At 33.1% G+C, this 25,737-nt stretch overlaps 2 protein-coding genes and 1 non-coding gene across 3 annotated transcripts; 2 read left to right on the top strand and 1 right to left on the bottom strand.

Annotated features, from left to right (window-relative positions):
* The first annotated feature begins 641 nt into the window (after window positions 1-641).
* On the top strand, window positions 642-2,691 carry LOC111901743 (pectinesterase 2). The gene is made up of 2 exons (XM_023897626.3): window positions 642-1,583; window positions 1,669-2,691. The coding sequence occupies exons 1-2, from the start codon at window positions 674-676 to the stop codon at window positions 2,361-2,363; spliced, it is 1,605 nt and encodes a 534-aa protein (XP_023753394.2). The 5' UTR covers window positions 642-673; the 3' UTR covers window positions 2,364-2,691.
* Window positions 2,692-3,618: 927 nt separating this feature from the next.
* Window positions 3,619-6,348, top strand: LOC111901742 (probable pectinesterase/pectinesterase inhibitor 33). The gene is made up of 4 exons (XM_052767713.1): window positions 3,619-3,663; window positions 4,012-4,062; window positions 4,241-4,336; window positions 5,644-6,348. Exons 1-4 carry the CDS (start codon window positions 3,619-3,621, stop codon window positions 6,208-6,210), a joined length of 759 nt encoding a protein of 252 aa, XP_052623673.1. The 3' UTR covers window positions 6,211-6,348.
* A 10,847-nt stretch (window positions 6,349-17,195) lies between these two features.
* Window positions 17,196-17,266, bottom strand: TRNAG-GCC (transfer RNA glycine (anticodon GCC)). Its single transcript has one exon. It is a non-coding gene; the product is annotated as a tRNA-Gly (tRNA).
* Window positions 17,267-25,737: the final 8,471 nt, after the last annotated feature.

The raw sequence follows: 25,737 nt of genomic DNA, 5'->3' as shown, positions 1-25,737 counted from the left end.
GCTAGTAGCCCCTAATGGTCTTTTTTTCTTATAGTGAAGCTAACGAAAGTGACTTATAATAAATAGATAAATAGTAAATTTAATGAGCTTTGCATAAAAAAATTATTTTAATAACTGAGTGGAGTCATAAACATAAATTTATTGAGCTATAATGATATTAACTATTACATTATATACCTGTTTTTTTTCTTCATGTTGTGATGATATGCGGAAAAACCAACATTCACGGTCCACCTAAAAAGTTCCAGCACATAACACTCAGGAAAATTACATATTATCTGTTTAACTATATATTACGTTTTCTTTAACAATTTAAAATAGAAATCATTAAACTTTTCGAGACGAAGTTAATATTTCTAATTATTTTATGTATAAAATCGTTTAAAAATATATATATTAAAGAAAGTTTTTGGAGAATTTGAGCAAGTTTATACGTTTAGCTAAAAGATCTATTCTACAACAATATAAATTATGTTATTATACGCAGCTGGATACGTATAACAAGGATCAAGTAAATACCATTCTCAGCGTTACTTTGAAATGTCAACTTTCACCAAACTTGCATTACAATTAATATTCAGGTATACATTACTATAAAAGTAAACCCTATAACATCATTTTCAAAAAAGAAAAGAAAAAAATATATCACCAAGGAAGCAAAGTTTATCGTATAATGGGTCGGATTAAGCTTTTACTGTCGATATTATTGTCCTTATTAATCGTGTTACTTTGTTTATTCTTCATGATAACACATGTGGGCAAGGAGTCGCATGGTGGTGAAAACGACATCAACTGGTGGTGTGGGACGACTCCTCACCCGGAGCATTGCAAGCATTCTCTCGGCGGCAACAACTCTCAACCGCCACAAAGTAGAGATGATATCCGGATCGTAGCTTTGGAAGCTGCTTTGAAACTTGCCGATCATACTCGAGGTTTCACTAGGAATCTTGAGAAACTATGCCGGAGCAAACGGAAGAAAGCTGTCTGGAAAGATTGCTACAAGCTCGTAAACAACACCATTATCCAACTCAATCAAACCCTAATAGGTCTCAAAGACCATAAAATCTCCGATTTTGATGCTCAGACATGGCTCAGCACCGCCCTGACCAATCTCCAGATTTGTTTTTCTGGCTCCGGCGAACTGAATTTGACAAACTTTGTAGCTCCTATCAAAACCAGTAACTTGACGAAGATGATAAGCAATAGTTTGGCTATAAATCTGTACTTCCTGAAGCAAACACAGGCTTCTGAAAAAGTGGAGGACTTTCCGACATGGGTTACAAGTAAAGATCGGAAACTGCTGCAAACGGGGTCAATCTACTCTAGGGCGAATGTCACGGTGTCTCAGGCGAAAGGAAGCAAGTTCCGAACAATTCAATCGGCACTCGATCATGCAGCAAGTATTAAACGTGGAGATGGGAGATATATCATCTACATAAAACGAGGTGTTTATAAGGAGAATATTGAGATTGGAAATGATCTGAAAAACATCATGTTTCTTGGCGATGGTTTGAGGTACACCATAATTACCGGTGACCGGAGTGTCGCCGGAGGTTTCACAACTTATAGCTCGGCAACCGTAGGTAAAAATTTAAGGATTTTTTGAAGTTTTATTGAGGTTAATTAATTTAAATACTGATTCATTTGTTATGATCAAATTTAATTAAGGTGTGGATGGTACGGGATTTATTGCTCGTGGAATAACATTCCGGAATACCGCAGGCCCAGAAAAGTTCCAAGCAGTTGCATTCCGATCGGCATCGGATCTTTCTGTCTTCTATGCTTGTAGCTTTGAAGGTTATCAAGACACTTTATTTGTCTTAGCTCAACGACAATTCTACAAGCTTTGCTATGTTTATGGCACAATCGATTTCATATTTGGTAATGCGGCAGTCGTGTTTCAAAACTGCATGATTTTAGCAAGAAAACCTTTGAATGGACAAGCAAATATGATAACAGCTCAAGGTCGTGGTGATCCATTCCAAAACACGGGAATATCAATTCATAATTCTCGTGTTATGGCAGCACCCGACTTGAAGCCTTTAGTAGGGTCTGTTCAAACATTCTTGGGCCGACCATGGCAAGAATATTCTAGGACTGTTTACATGAAAACATTCATCGATACACATGTTAATCCACAAGGATGGTCACCATGGGGGAATACTGATTTTGCATTTAAGACATTGTATTTTGGTGAATATGCGTGCTTTGGGCCCGGTGCAACTACACAAAATAGAGTCGAATGGCCTGGATATCATGACATAAAGACACAAAGTGAAGCTTCACAGTTTACCGTAGAAAATCTTATATCGGGTCGGGGTTGGTTGCGGGCTACTGGAATTCCATTTATTGTCGGGTTGTGATTATCAAATTACTTATTTTTATAGTTATCTTACATTCTTTGATTTAAGAACCAAATGCATATTTATGTATATAATTTAATAAAGACAAAATTGCAATAATTGTCAATGTTTAGTTGAAAATTGTCATTTTAATTCAAATTTTTTTAGGCTAGCACCATCAATCTAAAATGAAAGATTTATTGAAATGAATTAAAGCGACAATTTGCCATTTTTATTTGTTTTATTTATTTGTTTTATTTTTTAAACGAAAAATAAAATAAAAATTCATAACCTCACCTCTCTCTCTCTCTCTCTCTCTCGTGTTCTTCATTTTTTCTTCAAAACCTTCTATAAGCAAAAAAAAAAAAAAAAAAAAAAGACATATTCAAAACAAACTTCCTCACGTTTTCTTTAAACACATACAAAGTCCTACTTGATTTCAAAATGACAACAGGAGAAGAAGAATGGACATCATTGCAACTCTAGGGTTTTCGCTATCGGAGAAGAGAAACCGAGAAGGGTGGAAGTGACTCCAACGACTTTGGCTTCGGGAAACAAGAATGGCTTCAATAACTGTAACGACTTTGATGATGACGCAAGGGTCAGTTTTTATAGTGTATATATGTGCCTCTCTACCTCTCCATATCTACACAAATCTATCTCTAACCCTAATTAAAATCTATCTCTATAACCGAGATCAAAAGACAAAACGATATTTGAAGGCAAGATATCGATTTCTGAAGTGTGTGTATTTGTTTATGTGTGTCAATTTATAAAGACCTTGTTAAATCTAGATTTTATGTGATAGCTCTTATCTTTATCTGTTTAAGATCGAAAAACCAAGATTGGTTGTTTATCCATTGCATATTTCTAATATTTATTTCCCCTTATTTTGGGGTTTAGTGTACTATCTATGAGATGAACACAAGATTAACTAAGAAAAATCGTGGGTTGTGTGTTAACTGATATTTCTTTTATTTGGTTTTTGGGTTTTGTGTTAAATCTTAATGAAATAGATTAATTATGGAAAAATAAGTTGATGTGTGTGTGTGTTTGTGTTGAATCTACTTTAAATCTTCATCTTGATCATCTATTCCCTAAATATTCATCTTGTTTAACCTTGTATGTATGTGTATGAGTTAGGAAAAAAAAAGAGAGAGAGAGGGGGGGCGGGAAGTGAAAAAAAAAAGAAAAAAAAAGAACGAGAGAGAGAGAGAGAGAGAGAGAGAGAGAGAGAGAGAAGAGTTTGTGTGAATCTGGTTCAAATCTTCATCAGATGGTGATTGTGGTGGTGGTGGTGGTAGTGGCAGTGTTGACTAGTGTTGGTGGTATTCCATTTTTCTGAAAATTAAAACAAAGGAAATGAGTTTTGAGAGAGAGAGAGAGAGAGAGAATGAAGATAAAGATAAGGGTGGGTTAGGGGTGACACGATTTTGTTTTTTCCTTTTTTTGTAGTTTATTGTTATACAAAAAATAGAAAATAAAAATACAAAGGGAAAACATGTCATTTAAAAAAAATCAAAAGAAGTTGAACCAAACTCGTAACAAAATCAAAGTTTTTGACTGGCGAAAGTAATCTAAAACTTTTTGAACCAAAATGAGAAATTTTGACAAACCATGAAGACTATTTTTATATTCGTCTTTAATAAAATTCTTTATGAGCATTTAGGCATGTATTAGTCTATTAGGCCAAGTGAAGCTCTTGGCTTACCTTAAAAAGGTAAAGAGGTATCAAAATTGTACAAAAAAACGTTATTGTTATTTTAGTACAAAAATACCAATGAACTAAAGATTTTGTACAAAAAAAAATACAATTTAACATTCTGTACTTTCTTATTTAACCATGATAATCGGGTAGTCAAGGTAATGGCTTACTTGACATTATATTTGACATGCAGATTGACGATTTGGTAAGGCAAGAATCTCCTTTTCCTCTCCCCTTGTTAACATCATTTTCTTCTTCATTCATAGCTTCTTCTTCTTCCTTAAAATCTGTAATGCACAGGTCATTTTCTATTTTTGTATAAATGCAAAAAGATTCCATTTTCTCCTAGATTGTGATCATCAATTTTCATCATTTGAAAATTTCTCTCTCTCTCTCTCTCTCTCTCTCTCTCTCTCTATATATATATATATATATATATATATATATATATATATATATATATATATATATATATATATATATATATATATATATATATATATATATTGGCGCTCTCACTAAAGACACACACTCTACCTATTTCTTCTATTAATGATTCTCACTAATAATTCCAAGCGACATCATAAATTTTATTTCTATATATATTTGTTTGAAATTTCTCGTTGATTTCCAGATTGATTGGCATCTAATATAACCCCTTTTTGTGTAAGGGTTTTGTTGACAATCCTCTTACCGATCTTTATGATTAGATTTTCTTGGTATCATTTGAGCTTCCCAATTAGTTTCTCTTCACAAGGGTCCATTTTTAGGGTTTGTGGTGGGTAAAGGAATCCTTGTTGCTTTTGACATTTTTTTGCCATTTATTTCAAATCAAAGTTCCCATCTTCACTATATCTTCTATTTAGGGTTGCTAATACACTTTTAACGCTTATATGTTCATATGCAATTACATTTTTTGTGATTTGAAAACTCTACAATCAAACATTTAGAAAATTTTTTGGGGGAAATTAACAAGTCTTTGAACTTGGACTTGGGGGACTGAATTGCTTGGAGTTTTGGGTAGCATAGAGTTATCTTGCATATGAGGCCATGAGGAATGGTCATAGTCCCGAGGCAGCCTATCGCCAAATGGGTTGAGGAAAGAACCGCGGAGCTTATTTCCTGCATTTAACCCAATCAACCATCTAAAGAACGAAGGAATGTTGTCACTGATTATATACAAAGACTTATTATGAAGTGATACCCCTGCCAGGTGTGTCACACCCCGAAACCGAAGGCGGAAACGTCTCGGGGCGGAGGTGACTTCATGAGAATCATAACCAATGTACTTAGTAAGCGAAGTAAAACACAAAACATTACATTACATTACATAGATTTCATTACATCAGTTGAAAAGTAAAGTAGTACAAGTTTCATAGATATATAGTTTAAACAAAAGAAAGACGATTCTTCTACGCACTTCGTCTTCACCAAAAGAGATCGCCGGTACCTGTCTAAAGTGAACCTGAGAATACAAGCGGTTTGAAAATCAGCATAAAGCTGGTGAGTTCATAAGCGGTTTATTTTATGAAAAGAACGAGTTCCTTAAGTTTCCTGAAAAAGTGGTTAACCAAGAAAATCCCATATTTTCTTAAGTGTTATCAAGACACTTTATTTGTCTTAGCTCAACGACAATTCTACAAGCTTTGCTATGTTTATGGCACAATCGATTTCATATTTGGTAATGCGGCAGTCGTGTTTCAAAACTGCATGATTTTAGCAAGAAAACCTTTGAATGGACAAGCAAATATGATAACAGCTCAAGGTCGTGGTGATCCATTCCAAAACACGGGAATATCAATTCATAATTCTCGTGTTATGGCAGCACCCGACTTGAAGCCTTTAGTAGGGTCTGTTCAAACATTCTTGGGCCGACCATGGCAAGAATATTCTAGGACTGTTTACATGAAAACATTCATCGATACACATGTTAATCCACAAGGATGGTCACCATGGGGGAATACTGATTTTGCATTTAAGACATTGTATTTTGGTGAATATGCGTGCTTTGGGCCCGGTGCAACTACACAAAATAGAGTCGAATGGCCTGGATATCATGACATAAAGACACAAAGTGAAGCTTCACAGTTTACCGTAGAAAATCTTATATCGGGTCGGGGTTGGTTGCGGGCTACCGGAATTCCATTTATTGTCGGGTTGTGATTATAAAATTACTTATTTTTATAGTTATCTTACATTCTTTGATTTAAGAACCAAATGCATATTTATGTATATAATTTAATAAAGACAAAATTGCAATAATTGTCGATGTTTAGTTGAAAATTGTCATTTTAATTCAAATTTTTTTAGGCTAGCACCATCAATCTAAAATGAAAGATTTATTGAAATGAATTAAAGCGACAATTTGCCATTTTTATTTGTTTTATTTATTTCTTTTATTTTTTAAACGAAAAATAAAATAAAAATTCATAACCTCTCTCTCTCTCTCTCTCTCTCTCTCTCTCTCTCTCTCTCTTTTTCTTCATTTTTTCTTCAAAACCTTCTATAAGCAAAAAAAAAAAAAATCATATTCAAAACAAACTTCCTCACGTTTTCTTTAAACACATACAAAGTCCTACTTGATTTCAAAATGACAACAGGAGAAGAAGAATGGACATCATTGCAACTCTAGGGTTTTCGCTATCAGAGAAGAGAAACCGAAAAGGGTGGAAGTGACTCCAACGACTTTGGCTTCGGGAAACAAGAATGGCTTCAACAACTGTAACGACTTTGATGATGACGCAAGGGTCAGTTTTAATAGTTATGTATGTGCCTCTCTACCTCTCCATATCTACACAAATCTATCTCTAACCCTAATTAAAATCTATCTCTATAACCGAGATCAAAAGACAAAACGATATTTGAAGGCAAGATATTGATTTCTGGAGTGCGTGTATTTGTTTATGTGTGTCAATTTATAGAGACCTTGTTAAATCTAGATTTTATGTGATAGCTCTTATCTTTATCTGTTTAAGATCGAAAAACCAAGATTGGTTGTTTATCCATTGCATATTTCTAATATTTATTTCCCCTTATTTTGGGGTTTAGTGTACTATCTATGAGATGAACACAAGATTAACTAAGAAAAATTGTGGGTTGTGTGTTAACTGATATTTCTTTTATTTAGTTTTTGGGTTTTGTGTTAAATCTTAATGAAATAGATTAATTATGGAAAAATAAGTTGATGTGTGTGTGTGTTTGTGTTGAATCTACTTTAAATCTTCATCTTGATCATCTATTCCCTAAATCTTCATCTTGTTTAACCTTGTATGTATGTGTATCAGTTAGGAAAAGAAAGAGAGAGAGGGAGGGGGGGGGGAAGTGAAAAAAGAAAGAAAAAAAAGAACGAGAGAGAGAGAGAGAGAGAGAGAGAGAGAGAGATAGAGAAGAGTTTGTGTGAATCTGGTTTAAATCTTCATCAGATGGTGATTGTGGTGGTGGTGGTGGTGGTAGTGCCAGTGTTGACTAGTGTTGGTGGTATTCCATTTTTCTGAAAATTAAAACAAAGGAAATGAGTTTTGAGAGAGAGAGAGAGAGAGAGGGAGGGAGGGAGAGAGAATGAAGATAGAGATAAGGGTGGGTTAGGGGTGACACGATTTTGCTTTTTCCTTTTTTTGTAGTTTATTGTTATACAAAAAATAGAAAATAAAAATACAAAGGGAAAACATGTCATTTAAAAAAAATCAAAAGAAGTTGAACCAAATTCGTAACAAAATCAAAGTTTTTGACTGACGAAAGTAATCTAAAACTTTTTGAACCAAAATGAGAAATTTTGACAAACCATGAAGACTAGTTTTATATTCGTCTTTAATAAAATTCTATATGAGCATTTAGGCATGTATTAGTCTATTAGGCCAAGTGAAGCTCTTGGCTTACCTTAAAAAGGTAAAGAGGTATCAAAATTGTACAAAAAAACGTTATTGTTATTTTAGTACAAAAATACCAATGAACTAAAGATTTTGTACAAAAAAAATACAATTTAACATTCTGTACTTTCTTATTTAACCATGATAATTGGGTAGTCAAGGTAATGGCTTACTTGACATTATATTTGACATGCAGATTGATGATTTGGTATGGCAAGAATCTCCTTTTCCTCTCCCCTTGTTAACATCATTTTCTTCTTCTTTCATAGCTTCTTCTTCTTCCTTAAAATCTGTAATGCACAGGTCATTTTCTATTTTTGTATAAATGCAAAAAGATTCCATTTTCTCCTAGATTGTGATCATCAATTTTCATCATTTGAAAATTTCTCTCTCTCTCTCTCTCTCTCTCTATATATATATATATATATATATATATATATATATATATATATATATATATATATATATATATATATATATATATATATTGGCGCTCTCACTAAAGACACACACCCTACCTATTTCTTCGATTAATGATTCTCGCTAATAATTCCAAGCGACATCATAAATTTTAATATATATATATATATATATATATATATATATATATATATATATATATATATATATATATATATATATATATTGTTTGAAATTTCTCGTTGATTTCCAGATTGATTGGCATCTAATATAACCCCTTTTCGTGTTAGGGTTTTGTTGACAATCCTCTTACCGATCTTTATGATTAGATTTTCTTGGTATCATTTGAGCTTCCCAATTAGCTTCTCTTCACAAGGGTCCATTTTTAGGGTTTGTGGTGGGTAAAGGAATCCTTGTTGCTTTTGACATTTTTTTTGCCATTTATTTCAAATCAAAGTTCCCATCTTCACTGTATCTTATATTTAGGGTTGCTAATACACTTTTAATGCTTATATGTTCATATGCAATTACATTTTTTGTGATTTGAAAACTCTACAATCAAACATTTAGAAAAAAATTTTAGGGGAAATTAACAAGTCTTTGAACTTGGACTTGGGGGACTGAATTGCTTGGAGTTTTGGGTAGCATAGAGTTATCTTGCATATGAGACCATGAGGAATGGTCATAGTCCCGAGGCAGCCTATCGCCAAATGGGTTGAGGAAAGAACCGCGGAGCTTATTTCCTGCATTTAACCCAATTAACCATCTAAAGAACGAAGGAATGTTGTCACTGATTATATACAAAGACTTATTATGAGGTGATACCCCTGCCAGGTGTGTCACACCCCGAAACCGAAGGCGGAAACGTCTCGGGGCGGAGGTGACTTCATGAGAATCATAACCAATGTACTTAGTAAGCGAAGTAAAACACAAAACATTACATTACATTACATAGATTTCATTACATCAGTTGAAAAGTAAAGTAGTACAAGTTTCATAGATATATAGTTTAAACAAAAGAAAGACGATTCTTCTACGCACTTCGTCTTCACCAAAAGAGATCGCCGGTACCTGTCTAAAGTGAACCTGAGAATACAAGCGGTTTGAAAATCAGCATAAAGCTGGTGAGTTCATAAGCGGTTTATTTTATGAAAAGAACGAGTTCCTTAAGTTTCCTGAAAAAGTGGTTAACCAAGAAAATCCCATATTTTCTTAAGTGTTGGATACCAAATCCAAATTATAATGTAAAAGATGTACAATGAAAACATGATTGTTCTTATGATTTGTAAACTTTAGTTATCTAACTTATTACACTTATCTGGTTACAAACTACTATTACTCAGGAAAATCCTATACTTTCCTATATGTGTAAGTGTGAACTATTATTGATTCTGTGTAAGTTAACTGATACTGATTCCGATTATGTTCATTATTATCCATAGGAAAACCCCATGTTTTCCTGAATGTGTGTGTGTACTATTACCAATTCTGTGAATGCTAATTGTTACCGATTCTGATTATGTTCATTGTTATTCATATGAAAACCCCATGTTTTCCTGAATGTGTGTATGTGTGTGCCTGACATCCTTGAACGTACATTAGCTTTATTACGTACATAAAGCTAGTAAATGAGTCTAAAACGTTAATAATCTAGATTGCGAGTCCTTAACCATACTCAGACTAGATATGACTCGAGTCGTGGTCAATATCCTTTTTATGACTTTCGTCACCCTTGAACCTTTCGGTTCGGCTGTAGCTAGCAGCCAGGTGTGGGATTGTCAGTCCCGTATAGATCTATACACTCAAGTCACGCTCTCCTACGTTCGGAGATTCTGGTTACAGGGTTAGTCTTCCACTATCTCGTGCCGAAGAAGTGTTACAAGGACGTGTCTCCAATCTTTAAGATTTCTCATTACTTCTCACCTAGGAGAAGTAGTATCTACGACTAACTAAGTTCTAACGTGTCTGTCCTTTACACTCGAGCCTAGGTGTTTTATTAAGGACATTACACTCGAGCCTAGGTGTTGTCTAAATGATGACTGTCCTTTACACTCGAGCCTAGGTGTTATCTAAATGATGACTGTCCTTTACACTCGATCCTAGGTGTTATCTAAATGATGACTGTCCTTTACACTCGATCCTAGGTATATTATTAAGGACGTTACAATTGATTTGTGTGTTACGATGGTATTAATCTATCACACTCGAGCCTAGGTGTATTGTTAAGGACATACCGAAGTTTTATGTGTTCTTTATGGTGTCTGAATTTTATACTCGTACCTATGGTATTTTATTGCAGACTTTACAATGTTTTATGTTTTCTATCAATATAAGTATGAACAATCAAATGTGAAGTATACAATATGACAGTATATAATAAGAATTGAAAATCGGTTTTTAAACAAATAATTCTGCAAGTAAAACAGTTTGTTAAAAGGGTTTTCAATCCTTAAAATGTACAAGTATGAAACCATTTAACTAAAATCATAAGTTTAAGTACAAGATATTCTTGTACTTTTGCTTGTATTCCCCCCCCCCCCCCCTGAAAACATTGAAAAACCATTGAAAAAGGGTAGGGGTATGAACTCACCGGACGCGGAAAGTGTCGAATGGGATGCTAAACGTCGAACCGAGGCTTGAATACGAGCGATGTTCCTATGTAATATTAAATAATACACAATATATATCTAATTAGATTTAAATAACTAATTAGATACACTTGAACATTCTAAGACGCGAAAACACTCCAAAATGAGCGTTTGAAGTGACCCGGGTGACTTTTCTGGACATGAATGGCTAGGATATGGAGTTTACTCTCCAAGAGTAAACTCTAGGGAGTGTTCACGGCCTTAAACACCTCATCCCCATGAGTTTACGGCTGTAAACTCATGGTGGGTGTTTTTATGAGCTAAATGGCCTTAAATCAAATGAAGGGTGTTGCTAGGTTTGGTTCTAGGGCATTATCAAGGAATTAACTCAACCATAAGGACCAATTTATGAGTTTACGGCAGTAAACTAAGTGTTTACGGCCATAAACTCTCACCCACATCATTCTTAATTATTTTGAAGGCCAAGGATTAATCACAAGTGATTCAACTAATTTTTACAAGGCTTAGGGTGAGTTTAGGGCTTCAAATGGCATCCATCTAGGAGTTTACGGCCCTGGAGCATATGCTCTGGCCGTAAACTCTCAATTAGAGAGTTTATGATATGTTTAAGGCCCCTAAATGATTTTTGGTAGGTTCCATAATTTATTCCAAAGCCTAAGGGGTGTGTAAGTTGCATTTTAACACCCAAAAGAGGAGTTTACCACCCATTTATATGAGTTTACGGCCCAAGCTTGTTCTTGGGCTATAAACTCTTGTTTAATCCTTAAAAATGATATTCAAGGTGTTCCAAGTCCATTCCAATAATTCCTTAAGTCTTATCTAAGCTCCTAGGGTGATTTGGAAGGGTTTTAAGGCTCAAAAACCACATTTACATGTGTTCACGGCCTAAGGCTGAACCAGGGCCGTAAACACATGTTTATGGTCTTATCCCATGATTTAAACACGAAAATGAAGCCTAAGGATGTTATACTAAGAGCTAGGATGCTTACCTTGGTGTTTTAAGGCTTGAAATGGTTGATTTTAGCTTAACAAGATGGATTTGAGGAGAGAGGTTAGAGAGAGAGAGAGTGAAAAAGCTTCAAATGAGGCTTAATCCACTTTAAATATGATTTGACTTTGATACACAGTGGAATTTTACCCGATACCGACGTTAACCGATGCTTTGGGTCGCACCCGATTAAGTTGTCGTTACCCGATATGGTCGAAACTATAATTTTTCAAATTACTAGTTCGGGACGTTTTCGCATGTTTCCAACATGTTTGGATACTTACCAAGTCAAAATAAAGGTTTTGACTTAATTGACCTGGTTCAAGACGAAATCGGAACAATTCGCTTAAGACGAGTTTTGACAGAACGGTTACGGCGAGAAAGCAAAGTTTCGGGTTGTTACAAGGTGCTTCTTCATAATTTTTGTTTTCTTTCTTATTATTGTGGTATCGTATGCCCCTCTTATTACTTTCTATGTTGCATGCTTTTACTTTTGGGTATGTACCTCTTAAAACATATCTACCTCATGGAGATATTTACTCAATAACCTTCAATAATAGTGAAATAATGAAGGGGAAAAGCCACGTATTATCCCACATATATCTTATTTTCCTCATAAATAAAAAAACAACCACGTAACCAACCTGATGGTTACCTACAATAGTCAGTTACCTGGTATTTTTAGTACTAAAATAATAATATTGGTGTTTTTTGTACAATTTTGATACTTTATTACATTTTTAAGTCATTTTCCATTTACTTATTTTATAAGTTATTTGAACATTCATAATTCCAATTCAAAACTAAAACCCTAATAACTATGAAATCATTTTAAACAAAATTTATGATTTATCAATGTTAACACTTTGTTCTTTGAAATAATGCATGTGAGACTTCTCCCCGAAAGTAAAAAGAAACTTTGGGCTTTGATTGTGGTGTTGGTCTTAATAAAAATGAGTTCAATTTAGGTTGGATTTAATATATTATAAAAGAATGGTCAACGACAAAATTTGAACGACCCAAGTCCTAAATCTGTCTATGAAGTTATTTGTAGAACACTAACAATATTTTAGATATAAAATTTCAGCCATCAACCAATAGCCTCTCATCACGAGGCTTAATATATTAAAAGATCAAAGATGGGGTTTTGTGCATTGAGCTTTTCTTAACTAATTAATATATTTTTGTATGAAATTTGAAAATTAATTTTTTATTAATTAATTAATTTGAAATTTTGTTAGTTATTGGTTTAATAGTTTGACAGTTTCTTGGGCAACTAAATTCGATTTTTGGTTAATAACTGCATTAGAAGGCTATACATGGCTAACAAATGATTGATATTGAGGGCTAATAAACACACATATTTCATCTAATTGTTTGTTTCAAATTTCATGGGAGAATAATGAATTTTTCCTTTGATTGATTGTTATATCTTCACGATAGACTCGTTACCAGATAATTTATATATTAGTAAGTTGGATAAAATCATGCCTCGATCTTTGTTGTTTAAGTCTGTAATTTACACACTAAGATATGTTTTATTTGTATTAAGATTGTAGTTTAGCATTATTTCAATTTGTTTACCATTTTTGTTGAAAATCTTCTTTATTGTTACTTATGTCACATCAAGCATTAGTACACGACTTCAAATTTGTAATGTATTCAAATTTATCATTCAATATACATATGAAACATATCGTCAGCACATGATTGTTTCTTAAAAGTTCGTGAAACCTCTCATTCGTAAGAGATTCTTAATCATGTTATTATGAGCTAAAGTATGTCATTTTGTGTTTTAGTCAACGTTGAAAAAAACGATAATATAGTTATAGTTTCTTCAAACTGCAATATATATATATATATATATATATATATATATATATATATATATATATATATATATATATATATATATATATATATATATATATATATATATATATCCCCTAATCAGATAAATAAGTAGATTTTTACCACGTGGCATTCTTTAAGCCCTCTCCAGTTGATTTTTCCCGCTCAAAATACCAAAGTGAATTTCCGTCGATACCGTTTCCACTTTCACTTTCTCTTCCTCTTAAGCCATCGCATACAATCAACATATTTTTATCAAGTTTCAAATTTGAAGGCTATAAATCAGGAACTAACTCGACGATTTTCTGTCATCTGATAAGAATAAATGAGGAACAAAATCATTTCTAAAACTAATCTTCAATCGCATCTTTTATTTGATTACAAAGTTAGGTCGTCAAAATGGAACACTTCTTTTATGCAATTGAAGCGCCATGGAAGGTACAGAAGGCTAACAACAATCTCAACACGTGTTTTATATTTCTTTGGCGTTGAAATCTTTGTATGTTATGATTTATTGTCATGTCTAGAAGGTGGTCGATGATATGCCTTTTTTTGCTTTATGGTTCTTTCAGGTTTCTTTTTTCTTAATGTTCCAAATTGCATACATTTATGACTCTTACACGCTTGATTTTTAATAGTTTGAATTCTATATGTTTTCATTTAAGGTTCGCCATTTTGATACATCTGAAAAGAGTGAATTTCACAAGCTTCAACAATTAAAAGATGAACAAGGTTAGACTTGTGCTTCTTGGTGTAAAACCAATCAGATTACAAGTTTGAAAAAAAAATAGTAATATGTGTGACTAGGGCAAATACGTCTTTTAACAAAACAAAAAAAAAATGTTGACTTATTCCATCTAAAAAATTCCAAGTGCAATATCTTATGCATCCATGTCTTTCAGAATTCCCTCCGAGTAATTTTTACGAAGGTACCCTCCAAAATGGAGTTACCATAAACGAAAGGCAATCAACATGCATTGATTTTCCATGGCCTGTCCCAAATTGCCGCATGTTTTTTTTTATGTTCGGGTATGCGTGACAAGGGCAAAATGGTCTTAAAAGTTAAATCTTAATGTTCTTTTATGTATTGATTTCACTAATTTATTTTATATTGTAAGATGAGACAAGAAAAAATAAGTGCAATTGGGATATCCTATCTTAACAGAACAGTTGTTGCAAATGTTGAAAAAATAGAGACTACTCTTTTAAAAAGTGTAGTTCCAAGTCAGGTATATATATTTTTATAAAAATAACTGGCACTGATAGGATATAATTAATTTATTATTATACTTAAATATTATGCAGATAGGGGTTATAACACCATACGAAGGCCAGATTACATTATTTTGTCATGCGTTAGAAGTAACGAACATCAGGTTGGTTAATATTTTTTCCCAATAATAACAAATCTTTAACTCTCAATAGCAACATACTTACATTTTCTTTATACAAAATGACAACACATACAGTTTTTACCCATTGCTATTATCTGTATTTAGTTTAGGGTTTATAACGGGGTGATGAGATTTTAATTATGGTTTGCTTGAGTGTTTTAGGGTATTGGGTTTCTGAATGATCCACGTAGGTTTAATGTTGCACTTACTCGTGCTCAACATGGTATTGTGATTCTTGGAAATCCAAAAGTTCTTAGTAAACAACCATTATGGAATGGCTTACTCACGCACTATAAGGTCATACCCTATAACATCTATGAAAAGACAATAATACCATTCCCCCAATAAATATCATTTTGTTTATGTTGAGACCAGAAGCATGAGTGCTTGGTTGAAGGACCTCTCAACAACTTGAAGCAAAGTATGGTTATATTTCAAAAGCCAAAAAAAGTAATGATAGTTTATCAATAATAAATTCGTAATCCATCATCCTTTTTAATCTTTCAAGTTTATTATTTATTACCTTTGTGAAATATATCATCTTACAGTTACTTTTATTCAAAATGCAATAATGCTATATTAGACAACTAGACATGCACTACAAAGTACATTGTTGTTTACATTAAAATTATGAATATGGACACTTTCTGTTAATTCTTACAAAACAGGCACCATTTCAATAAAACTTTAAAAACATGGGTTTTTTTTTTGGAAAGTTAGCATCACAGGGACCATTCATGTATTTGCAATTATTTTATATTAAAACAGGGACCATTTATGTTTATTTATTTTTTTCATTTTATTACCTTTGCCAAATATAGCATCTTACAGTTATTTGTATTCTTAATGAATTAAAATAATGATAATTTATGTTAACTTTGAAAAAACAGGGACCTTTTCTATAAAATTTTAAAAATATGGAGACTTTTTGTAAAGTTACTAACAAAGAGACCTTTTTTGTAAAGTTAGTAACACATATGGACCTTTCAAACAAGAACTATTCTTGCAAATTACTATTTTTTTTTTTGAAAACTTCCCATAATGCCTTTTTTTTATAACTAACAATGACTTAATATCGCAATATAACCATAATATAGCAATGCAGTTTTCTTTTACCAGTTTATACAATATATTTATTATGACTTTTTATCCTTTCTACCCTAAAATAGCAATGTACTTTCTAAGTATATTGCTATAATTGTCAATAATGTAAACTGATTTGTGCAGTAATGTTATATTTTCATTGATTTGTGCATTGTAGCTTTTTGTAAACTGTATTTTACTTTTTAGAAACTTATTTATTTGATATTAACTTGCTTTGTAAGTTTCCAGTAAACAACCGTTTCATAACAACCAACAAATACCATTATACCTTCAATTATTTTTCTATTACATCAACCTACTTTCAATTTTTTTAAAAGCTAAAAAAGAAATGTAACACAAAATGTAATGATTTTGTGTGTATGTGTTGTTGTCTGTGTGTGGTTTGTATATTTTTTATGTATGTATGTGCTGTATATTTACTTTTTTATTGATATTTTTTCAATTAAATTTTGTTTTTGTCAATACGTATAGTATAAGGCTTATTTGATTTTTACAATGCATATCTTTTAAATTTAATTTAAATTATAGCATTGGTAATTCCATTATGTTTATTAACCATTTATTATGTATTAATTTTGCTATTTTAATTTGTCAATCTATACGGGTTTTAACCTAGTTTAGAATAAAAAGTATAGAGCCGATTTGGAGGGTAATGTAAGTTTTCCATACTTCATTTTTGAAGTATACACATCAGCAGAAGTAAAGGAGATAGAAACAAAAAGAAAAACAAGAGCTTTGGAGTGTAACGTAAGTTTTCCATACTTCATTTTTGAAGTATACACATCAGCAGAAGTAAAGGAGATAGAAACAAAAAGAAAAACAAGAGCTCAGTTAGAACCTAAGTCATCATTTAAGATGAGACAACACCGATGGACCCTCCACCGGAAAGATAATTTTCATCACAGCTCTATAGAAGTGCACCAGCCGGGAATCGAACCCGGGTCTGTACCGTGGCAGGGTACTATTCTACCACTAGACCACTGGTGCCTTTGTGGTATAGTTTATCAACTGAAAAATATGTTTCTTAGAAGAATCCAGATGATGGCCATTTAAAACTAACTACAATCATTTTCTATTTAAATTCCAAGCTAACACACAACCAAACAGTGAAACAAAACGATGGTCCATCGTCCATGTGTCTACTTTTATTTTTTTCATCAAATGTTGTATTGATAAAGGGTTATATGAACAAAGACTCTTTGCTTACAATATTAAATAAGAATAAATACCCATTCGCCTTTCTAGATGTCAATTAAAACTGATTGTTTATTTGGCCAGAGAATAAATTAAACGGACAAAAGGAATTAAAGAATATTTTGAAACAAGATGAAAAATAAATAAATAAAATACAAGATACCAATGTACATAATATTAGACGATAATAAGACGGTCCGTTCAAAAAAAAAAGACCATAATAAGATGGCAAAGCCTAAACCATCAATGGGGGAGCATGGGTCGGTTTGGGTCGTTTTTGGCTAAAATCAAACCAAACCGTAGAAAGTCGGTTTTTTGGTTTTTAAACCCACATAGGTTAGGTTTTTGCATGGTTCGGTTTTTTGGTTATGGGTTTTCGGTTTTAAACCGTGGGTTTATGAGCTCCTGTTTTTTTTTTCTAGTTTTTGGGCTCAAACCCAGTGAAAATACATTGCGATAAATAGTATTGTATCTACTTCAAATATACTAAAATAAAGAGTACAAATTCTAGTATTCTAGAAGAATAAAAGTGTTCAAAAGATCAAAATTAACAGTTTATTGAAAATAAACATAAAGTATTAAAGGAATAAAGTCTAAAGTTTACATAATAAATAATATATATGTGGGTCGGTTCGGTTTTCATGAGCGGTTTTATACATCAAAACCAAACCAAACCGTTATTTTTCGGTTTTTGTAAAGTTCATACCTAAACCGTCGGTTATTACTTTGGTTTCAGTTTTTCGGTTTCGATTATGTCGGTTTTTTTGGTTTTTCGGTTTTCGGTTCGGTTTTTGCTCATCCCTAAATGGGGGAATGAAAGATTACATTAACGCCAATGCTAAAAGCAAATATCAAAGGAAACAATAAAACTATACGTCATCACAACATACACTTCCTACATGGCTGTCTTTTTTGATTTAAAAAAGATTTAAATCAAAATATTGTTAGATTTATTGACCGGTACGAACAGTGACAAAGTCATGATCAAAGTAAAGGGGTATTTCAAACTGATGGATTCGGTTTCTTGGTTTTTCGGTTTTCCAAACTCGGTTGTAGGTTTAAACCCAAACTCAAAGTTTAAGTTGCTAAAAACTATAAAGTTTGTGTTGCTTATATAATAGATGTATAGGAGCTATGTTTCATGTTATGACCGATGTGAGATAATTTTAGAATTATAAAAAACAAGTTGAAAGAATATAGGATAGAAAATGATAAACAAAATAAAATACACCCGTCTCGAGGCCAAGATTTGAAATAGAGACATTCAAGTTAAAAGTTCAGCGCTTTACTACTTGGACAACTTGGTACTTGTATTAAATTTTCACAACATCATAATATAATTGGTATAAAATCCAGATAATGTTATATAAGATCCTTTTATATAGTTAGAAAGAAGATTCGAACTTGCAACATCCATAAAAACACGCTATCACCATAACTACCTGAACCAACTACAACGTTTATTATCATTTCACTAAACATATTCATATTATGTATATATACACTATATAAAACGAAATTTTCTTAAAAAATCACACTACTGAAAAAAAAAATAAAAAAAATAAAAATAAAAATAAAAATAAAAAAATTAAGGGGTATACCGGGCTACCCCGAGCTCTACATTGGATCTGCCACCTGAATACAAATAATTGAATGAACATATGTTATACCTAGGATTCACGATTATGTGTTATCTTGCTTTAGTAATTTACAAATGTTCTAAAATTCGGTCTTCATACTGTGTTCGTTTGATATTTATTCTTTTCAATATAGTTCAAAACTATATGCACTCCGTGAATTCGATATCGCTTACCATATATATACATAGGTTTACTGGATTTTATTATTTCTTGCATTGGCGACATGGGATCAAGCATCCTAGTATATATATATATATATATATATATATATATATATATATATATATATATATATATATATATATATATATATATATATAAAAGGAGTGAGACTTGTGTATTACACGTGTTTATTAAAAATAAAAATTTAATATAAATATTTAAACATTAAATACTTTATAAAATAATACTTTTATATAACATAATTTAATCTTTTGAAACATTTATAAAAGAAATTAAATATTCTTTAGAGCATTTATGAAACTTTATTATAAAATTAATAGAATGATTCTCTTTCATTATATGAAATTTTATTTTAAAAAAAATGGAAATTCCCAAAAAATGACAAGTGGAAAATAATAATTCTAAAACTCCTACAAAATTACATGTGGCAAAACTCTTGAGAATTTGACAAGTGGCAAAAAAACGCTCATTTATTAGAGAGGATTATGGAATCAAAGATAGCGAGGAGCTAGTCGAAAACATAGAAGTTACTATAAAAAAGGGGTTACAACACCATGTATTCCATCTAATGAACTTACATAGCTTAAAGAAGCTACCGAACTAGTGAAAAGAGAAAAGTAAATCTCAATATTAAGAATTATGTTACTTCTCCTTGCTATTAAATGCATACTTGTGTTTGTGTCTCCACGATCCTAATAGTATAACAACAAAAAATGTCACACCCCACACCTGAGCGGTGGAAACATTTGGGGGCGGAGGACGTCATGTGCAGTACCATAACAATTGAATAGTAAAGAAAGTACACACCACCATAATATATATTATAAAAGTTAATATGATTGTATGTGTTACATGTTTAAAGTTTAAATACAGAATGATGTTTCAAAACTTGTTACTAACGCCAGAGCGTTAATCTCCAAAAGTAGTTGCTAACCTGATTTAGCGATTCCCTGAAAATACAAGTTATTTCAAAGAAAAACTGTCAACAATTAAGTTGGTGAGTTCATAAGTAGTGATTTGAGTAAACGTATGTCATTCAAAAGTTCGTGTATGTTTTCCAGAAAATCCGATATTTTCTTATAAAGTGAGTTATGAGTTGTTTGTATGAAATGAATGTATTGAACCAGGAAAATCCTATATTTTCCTAAAAGTGAGAAGCAGTCTTAAATGTCCAAGACTGTAACTTGTAAGTATGTCATACTTAAAATGTTGATGTATAGTTTTATTATAAATCAAAACTATAAGAAGCTTGTAGTTATACATAAAAGCAACTATAATATTACTTTTCCCGTAAAAACATAATACCATAATAATTGTCTATCATGTGATTTTCATAACCGTACTATGATGGGTTTGCCTATAGCGACGTTCTTCAGGAATCGAAATGTTATGACACTTGTCACCCTTAACCTGCCGGTCGGGCTGTAGCTAACAGGCAGGGTGCGAGATCATCAGTCCCGTATAGATCTATACACACTTACCACGTTCTCTGGACGGGAGACTCTGGTTATAAAACAGAACTTTCTAGTGGTACCTTGATAGGTATAAGGAAGACGAATGCCTCACGGATTCTCAATTAAGTCGTGTATTATTAAAAAGTATATGTTTATGTCCGAAATGATTACCCTTTTTACAGTGTTGACAAAGGCATAATAATGAGTTGTATTTAATGGGTTTTCAGCACTACATCATTTGTGACAGCCCGAAATTTTCCTTTCGGTCAAACCGTAAAAGTCAACCACTTCGTGTCTTAAGTTAACGTAATTATTTCTTATTTTTAGGAAATATAAAGTTCGTTTGATTATTTTAATATTATTTTTAAACGAATGGGTGAAAGAAAGTGTTGTCTCGGGTTTTGAATTTTAAAAACCGCAAACACCTCGCGTCTTAGAAATTCCCGACCAAAATTTTAAGTTTGGGTTGAAAATTCACCCAAAAACCGTAAACTCATACCTATGTATGAGTTTACTCCCCAATAGTCTAGTTATTGTGTTTACTCCCCAAGTTTACAAAAGAGTAAACTCTAAGAACTCTCTCAAGTATCATCCTAGATTAAATTCCAAACCTTCAATCTTGTAAGTGTTCTAACCTTTTTAAGTTAGTAAAACACTTAATCTAGTGTTTATACATCTAATCATCCAACCATATTTGTATTTTGACTAGATTTCCAAAACACCAAGAACACACACTAAGTGTTCTTGGCATTTTAGCTCCAATCAAGCCTTCTAATAGTAAGTACTTCCATCCTTGAGTAATTGTAAGCTAGTATTACATTTAAACACCAAGAAAATGTGTCAAGAACACAAGGCTTGAGGTGTTCACGGTCCAAGGTGATGCTTGGTCCGTAAACACCATAAAGTGCACCAAAGTGTGCCTAAGTCTTTATCTAAGCCCTAGTTTGATGTGTAAGCCTCCCATGAATTGATTAAACCTTCCTTGGATGTGTTTAAGCTTTGAAAAACATCAAAAACCAACAAAGATAAGTGTTTACGGTTTGGGGATCTCCCAAAACCGTAAACACCCTAAAGTATGTACAAGTTGGTCATTTTTCCTTCCTTAGGCTTAGAGACTAGCACATACACTTACCTAATTGTGTTAGGGACTTGAAAACATGGAAATACACTTCTCCATAAGGGTTTACGGTATTAAACCCAAAGGAAAATGCCATTAGGCCGTAAACTCCTCAAAGGAGGTGTTTTGTTGCCCTAGTCCCTTCCAAAGGCCAAACCACTTAGTAGAATTGCTTCAAAATGGTTGCTAAACCACAAAACAACACTTGGACATTAAGACTAGAGTTTACGACCGTAAACTCTAGAGTTTACTGCCGTAAACTCCCTAGGTCTCGACCATCAAAACCGTAAACTCCAAAGGAGTTTACCCTTGAACCCTAAACACCCTAGCCTTGCTTTGCTAACACTTGGATGCAATCCTTGTGATCTTTAACACTTGAAACAAAGTGTTTTCATGTTTTAGGGTGTCCCAACTTAATTTGTTAGTTATAACCTGGCTAATTAGTTATATATATTGAAAGAACATAATTTTGTGGTTTGAGTTAGGCATCATTTTGTATAGATGATCGTGTCATTTTGCAATGATTGTATGTTGTCATGAAATGTGTGCTGCCACACATGTGTTTGGTTGCACACTCTTGTGCTGGTAGGAGGAGTACTATTTATAGCAACTGAGTTGTGTCAGTCTGTACTTTTGGCTTGGTGTTAGAACTCTGCAGTAGTTGTATTTTTCTCAAGATGTACTTGACATTTACTGAATATAGATGTGTGCATGCTTGATTCTACTTCTTCTTCATCTCAATCTCAATCTAATTGCAATTAACTTCATTGATTACTAAATTGGATCCTTAGTTTTGGATCCAATTGATAGTGTGGAATCCCAATCAATTGGATGATGTCAAATCAAATAGAAGAGAATGAGAAGAAGAAGATGATAAATCTAATGATGTATTGATGATATGAATTATGCTCCTTACAATAGATTCTCTCTCACACAAACTTCTTCTCTAGTTTCTCTAAATTTCTCTCTCTTCTGTTTTTCTCAACCGTACACTCACATGCACTCCTCTATTTATATGGACCTCCGGCCATACACATGTGTACAGCCGCACACCCTGTGTACGGCCGTACACACAAATCGCAAACACATACAACATTACATAAAAATATATTTTCCTAGAAAAGCAAAGTATAAACCATTTTTTTGACCCAACAATCTCCCCCTTGGTTTATAACTTTCTTTTCTAATTGACCCAACAAGCTCCCCCTAAAAAGTAGCTGCCTTTTTCTTGTTAATCTTCATTGGGAGCTTGGCTTCAGCATTAATCTTCAAATTCTTCACAGCTTCAATATGAACTTGATGGATCTTCAATGAATGACTTCATCTTAAGCGGTTGGGGTTTTCTTCAAAATTTGACATTGAACGCACGTTGGGTGAGGAGGCTTCTTGAAAAGATTCTTGAAAGATAGCTCTTTCAGCTTGAGAATCTTCAGGGAGAACATCAGAGAGAAATAATCTTCTAGATCACTTCAGCATGTTTAAGATAGCAGCAGACTGATTGAGGAGGCTTCAATGCAATCTGTCACATAATCTTCAATTTCAGCTTCACCTTGCTTCTGGGGTTGACAGATTGAATGTCGAAAGAATAATCTTCATTTCTTGCTCCTTCGAATGCGAATTCTTCGATGATCACGGATGAAGCTTTGACTCAAAAATCTCGATACAGTCTCCACAAGTCTCATCTACGTCTGAAATCACTTTTCAAGATAAAACAAAACTAAAAGAAAAATTAGTACACAAAAAATATTTTTGGATTTTTGATTTTTCTGAACAAGAAATAAAACAGAAATAACACTATTTTTGGATTTTTTAATTTTTCTGATTTTTCTTTGATTTTTTTTTCTGATTCTTTTTTTTAATTTTTAATTCTCCCCTAATATTTAAATTAGAAGAAACTATGACAAATTTAACAAAAATAAAAATGATATCTAACTTTAAGAGAGATTTGGGATCAAAGTTTTTAGACAGCCTTTATCCACTTATCGGTACCTTTCATATTCACATCTTTGTCTGGTCGATCGTCGGTATTGTTGTCCACTTAAACACGAAAAATTGTGACAAATTTAGGACATACTATTTGTTACAAGACAGGTGAACTTAAGTTCCTAAAAATTATATCTGATCCTAATTTCTTAGATACTATATCTTAAGGACCATTCATCTGACGACGACCAGGGATATTGTTATCCACCTAAATTGAGCAGCGAGATCTATAGACAATCTGTATGTGTTCATATTTATGTGTACTAGAACGTGTTTCCCGCTTCCTGATATGCCCCAGCCATCAAGAACTTCCAGAGTACTCCTTACACCAGGTGAGCATACAACCATTCAGAGAGAAGATAGATTCAGAATTCTATTACTTATTACTTATTACTTCAGAGGGGTTGAGAAGTAGAAGGTTGCATATGCAGTGTACCAGGTCAGATTAGAAGTCGCGCAGAGGAGACAACATATGGCTAACAGATAAGAAGTCTTTCACATATATAACCTGCAGAGAAATAGAGTTGTATATGTTGTGTACCAGGTCGGATTGGAAGTCACGCAAAGGAGACAACATATGACTAACAGACAGAAAGAAAGAAAATGATATTCTACATACCTAATTTATCGGAATTTACCATTCGCCCCATCCAACCGGAATTAAGGACAGAATCCGCACATCGAGGAAAAGTTAAGCCACGGTTCCAAGTACGGGTTCAATTATTGTGACGTGTAGATTCCCATATATATATATATATATACATATATATATATATATATATATATATATATATATATATATATATATATATATATCTCCCTGCTCAACCTATCCGAGCGTCGTATTGTCAGGCTGAACGGATCTAACTAGGTCAGGATTTGTCAAGTCTATAAATTTCCTAAGTTCAACTCTCCCTAGTCAAGTCCATTTAAAAAATTTTCGTGCCTACCGACGCATCAAACCAGAGCATAGACCCTTCAACTTCGGGTATGTTACACAGACTCAGGTTGCCTGTTATCACGTTATCATATCACTTCCCAGAACATCTCCCTCAAGCAGCACATTTCATAACCAACAATTTTTTTTGATTATCTGATTTTCTAATGTTTTTGGATTTTTAAAATTTTCTAATTTTTGTTTGTTTTTATTTCTCCCCCTAAATTTGTGCATAGGAGAGAAAGGAAAGTAAATGCACAAATTTAAACTATCCTAAAACAAAAATTAGTCTTTAAAGCGAATCAGCTTAAGAAAAACTCAGGAGTATAGAGAAGAAAACGCAAACCGTAAGTCACCGATTGAATTTGCATCCAGAAGGTCTGAGAACAGCATGCATAAACTCAGAACAGATCCGAAAATTCTTCATGTCATTAAGCACAAAACCCGTGAGTGATCTCTTCCTTTCTTCCTTTCCCACAAAGGACACATACTCCCAAACAAATGTCTGAATGTTGTATAGTTGAGAGATGTCCCCTATCAAGTGCCAGGAACAGCCACTACCAACAAACCGATGTCTGATGATATGCCTCCATAGCTGCTCCGACACAGAGCGGGATCAGTTGGTCTTTGGAACCCAGTCCATTTTGAAACTGGGTCGACCTTTGTCATCCTTGCACGATACTCTCTCCCATGACATATCCTGTTTATCACAAATAGAAGATGAAGAAATATTAGAGTCATTAGTTGATTTGGGAGAGTGAGCCTTTGGAACCCATTTGTAGTTGGGTTTAACCCATTTCTTTTTTGATCTGATGGGTGGCTCAGCACTTGATTTTGAAGTTGATGTCGGCCGTTGAGATGACTTTGATTTTGACTTCATGGGAGCATCTCTTGGATTTGGCTTCTTGGCCGACATTCCCTTCTTGATCTTGGGATTTAGATTGTTGGCC

Source organism: Lactuca sativa, chromosome 9 (genome assembly GCF_002870075.4).
Source record: "Lactuca sativa cultivar Salinas chromosome 9, Lsat_Salinas_v11, whole genome shotgun sequence".
Classification (NCBI taxonomy): Eukaryota; Viridiplantae; Streptophyta; class Magnoliopsida; order Asterales; family Asteraceae; genus Lactuca; species Lactuca sativa.
The sequence above is the reverse complement of the archived record's forward strand: the minus strand, read 5'-3'. Positions and strand labels throughout refer to the sequence as shown.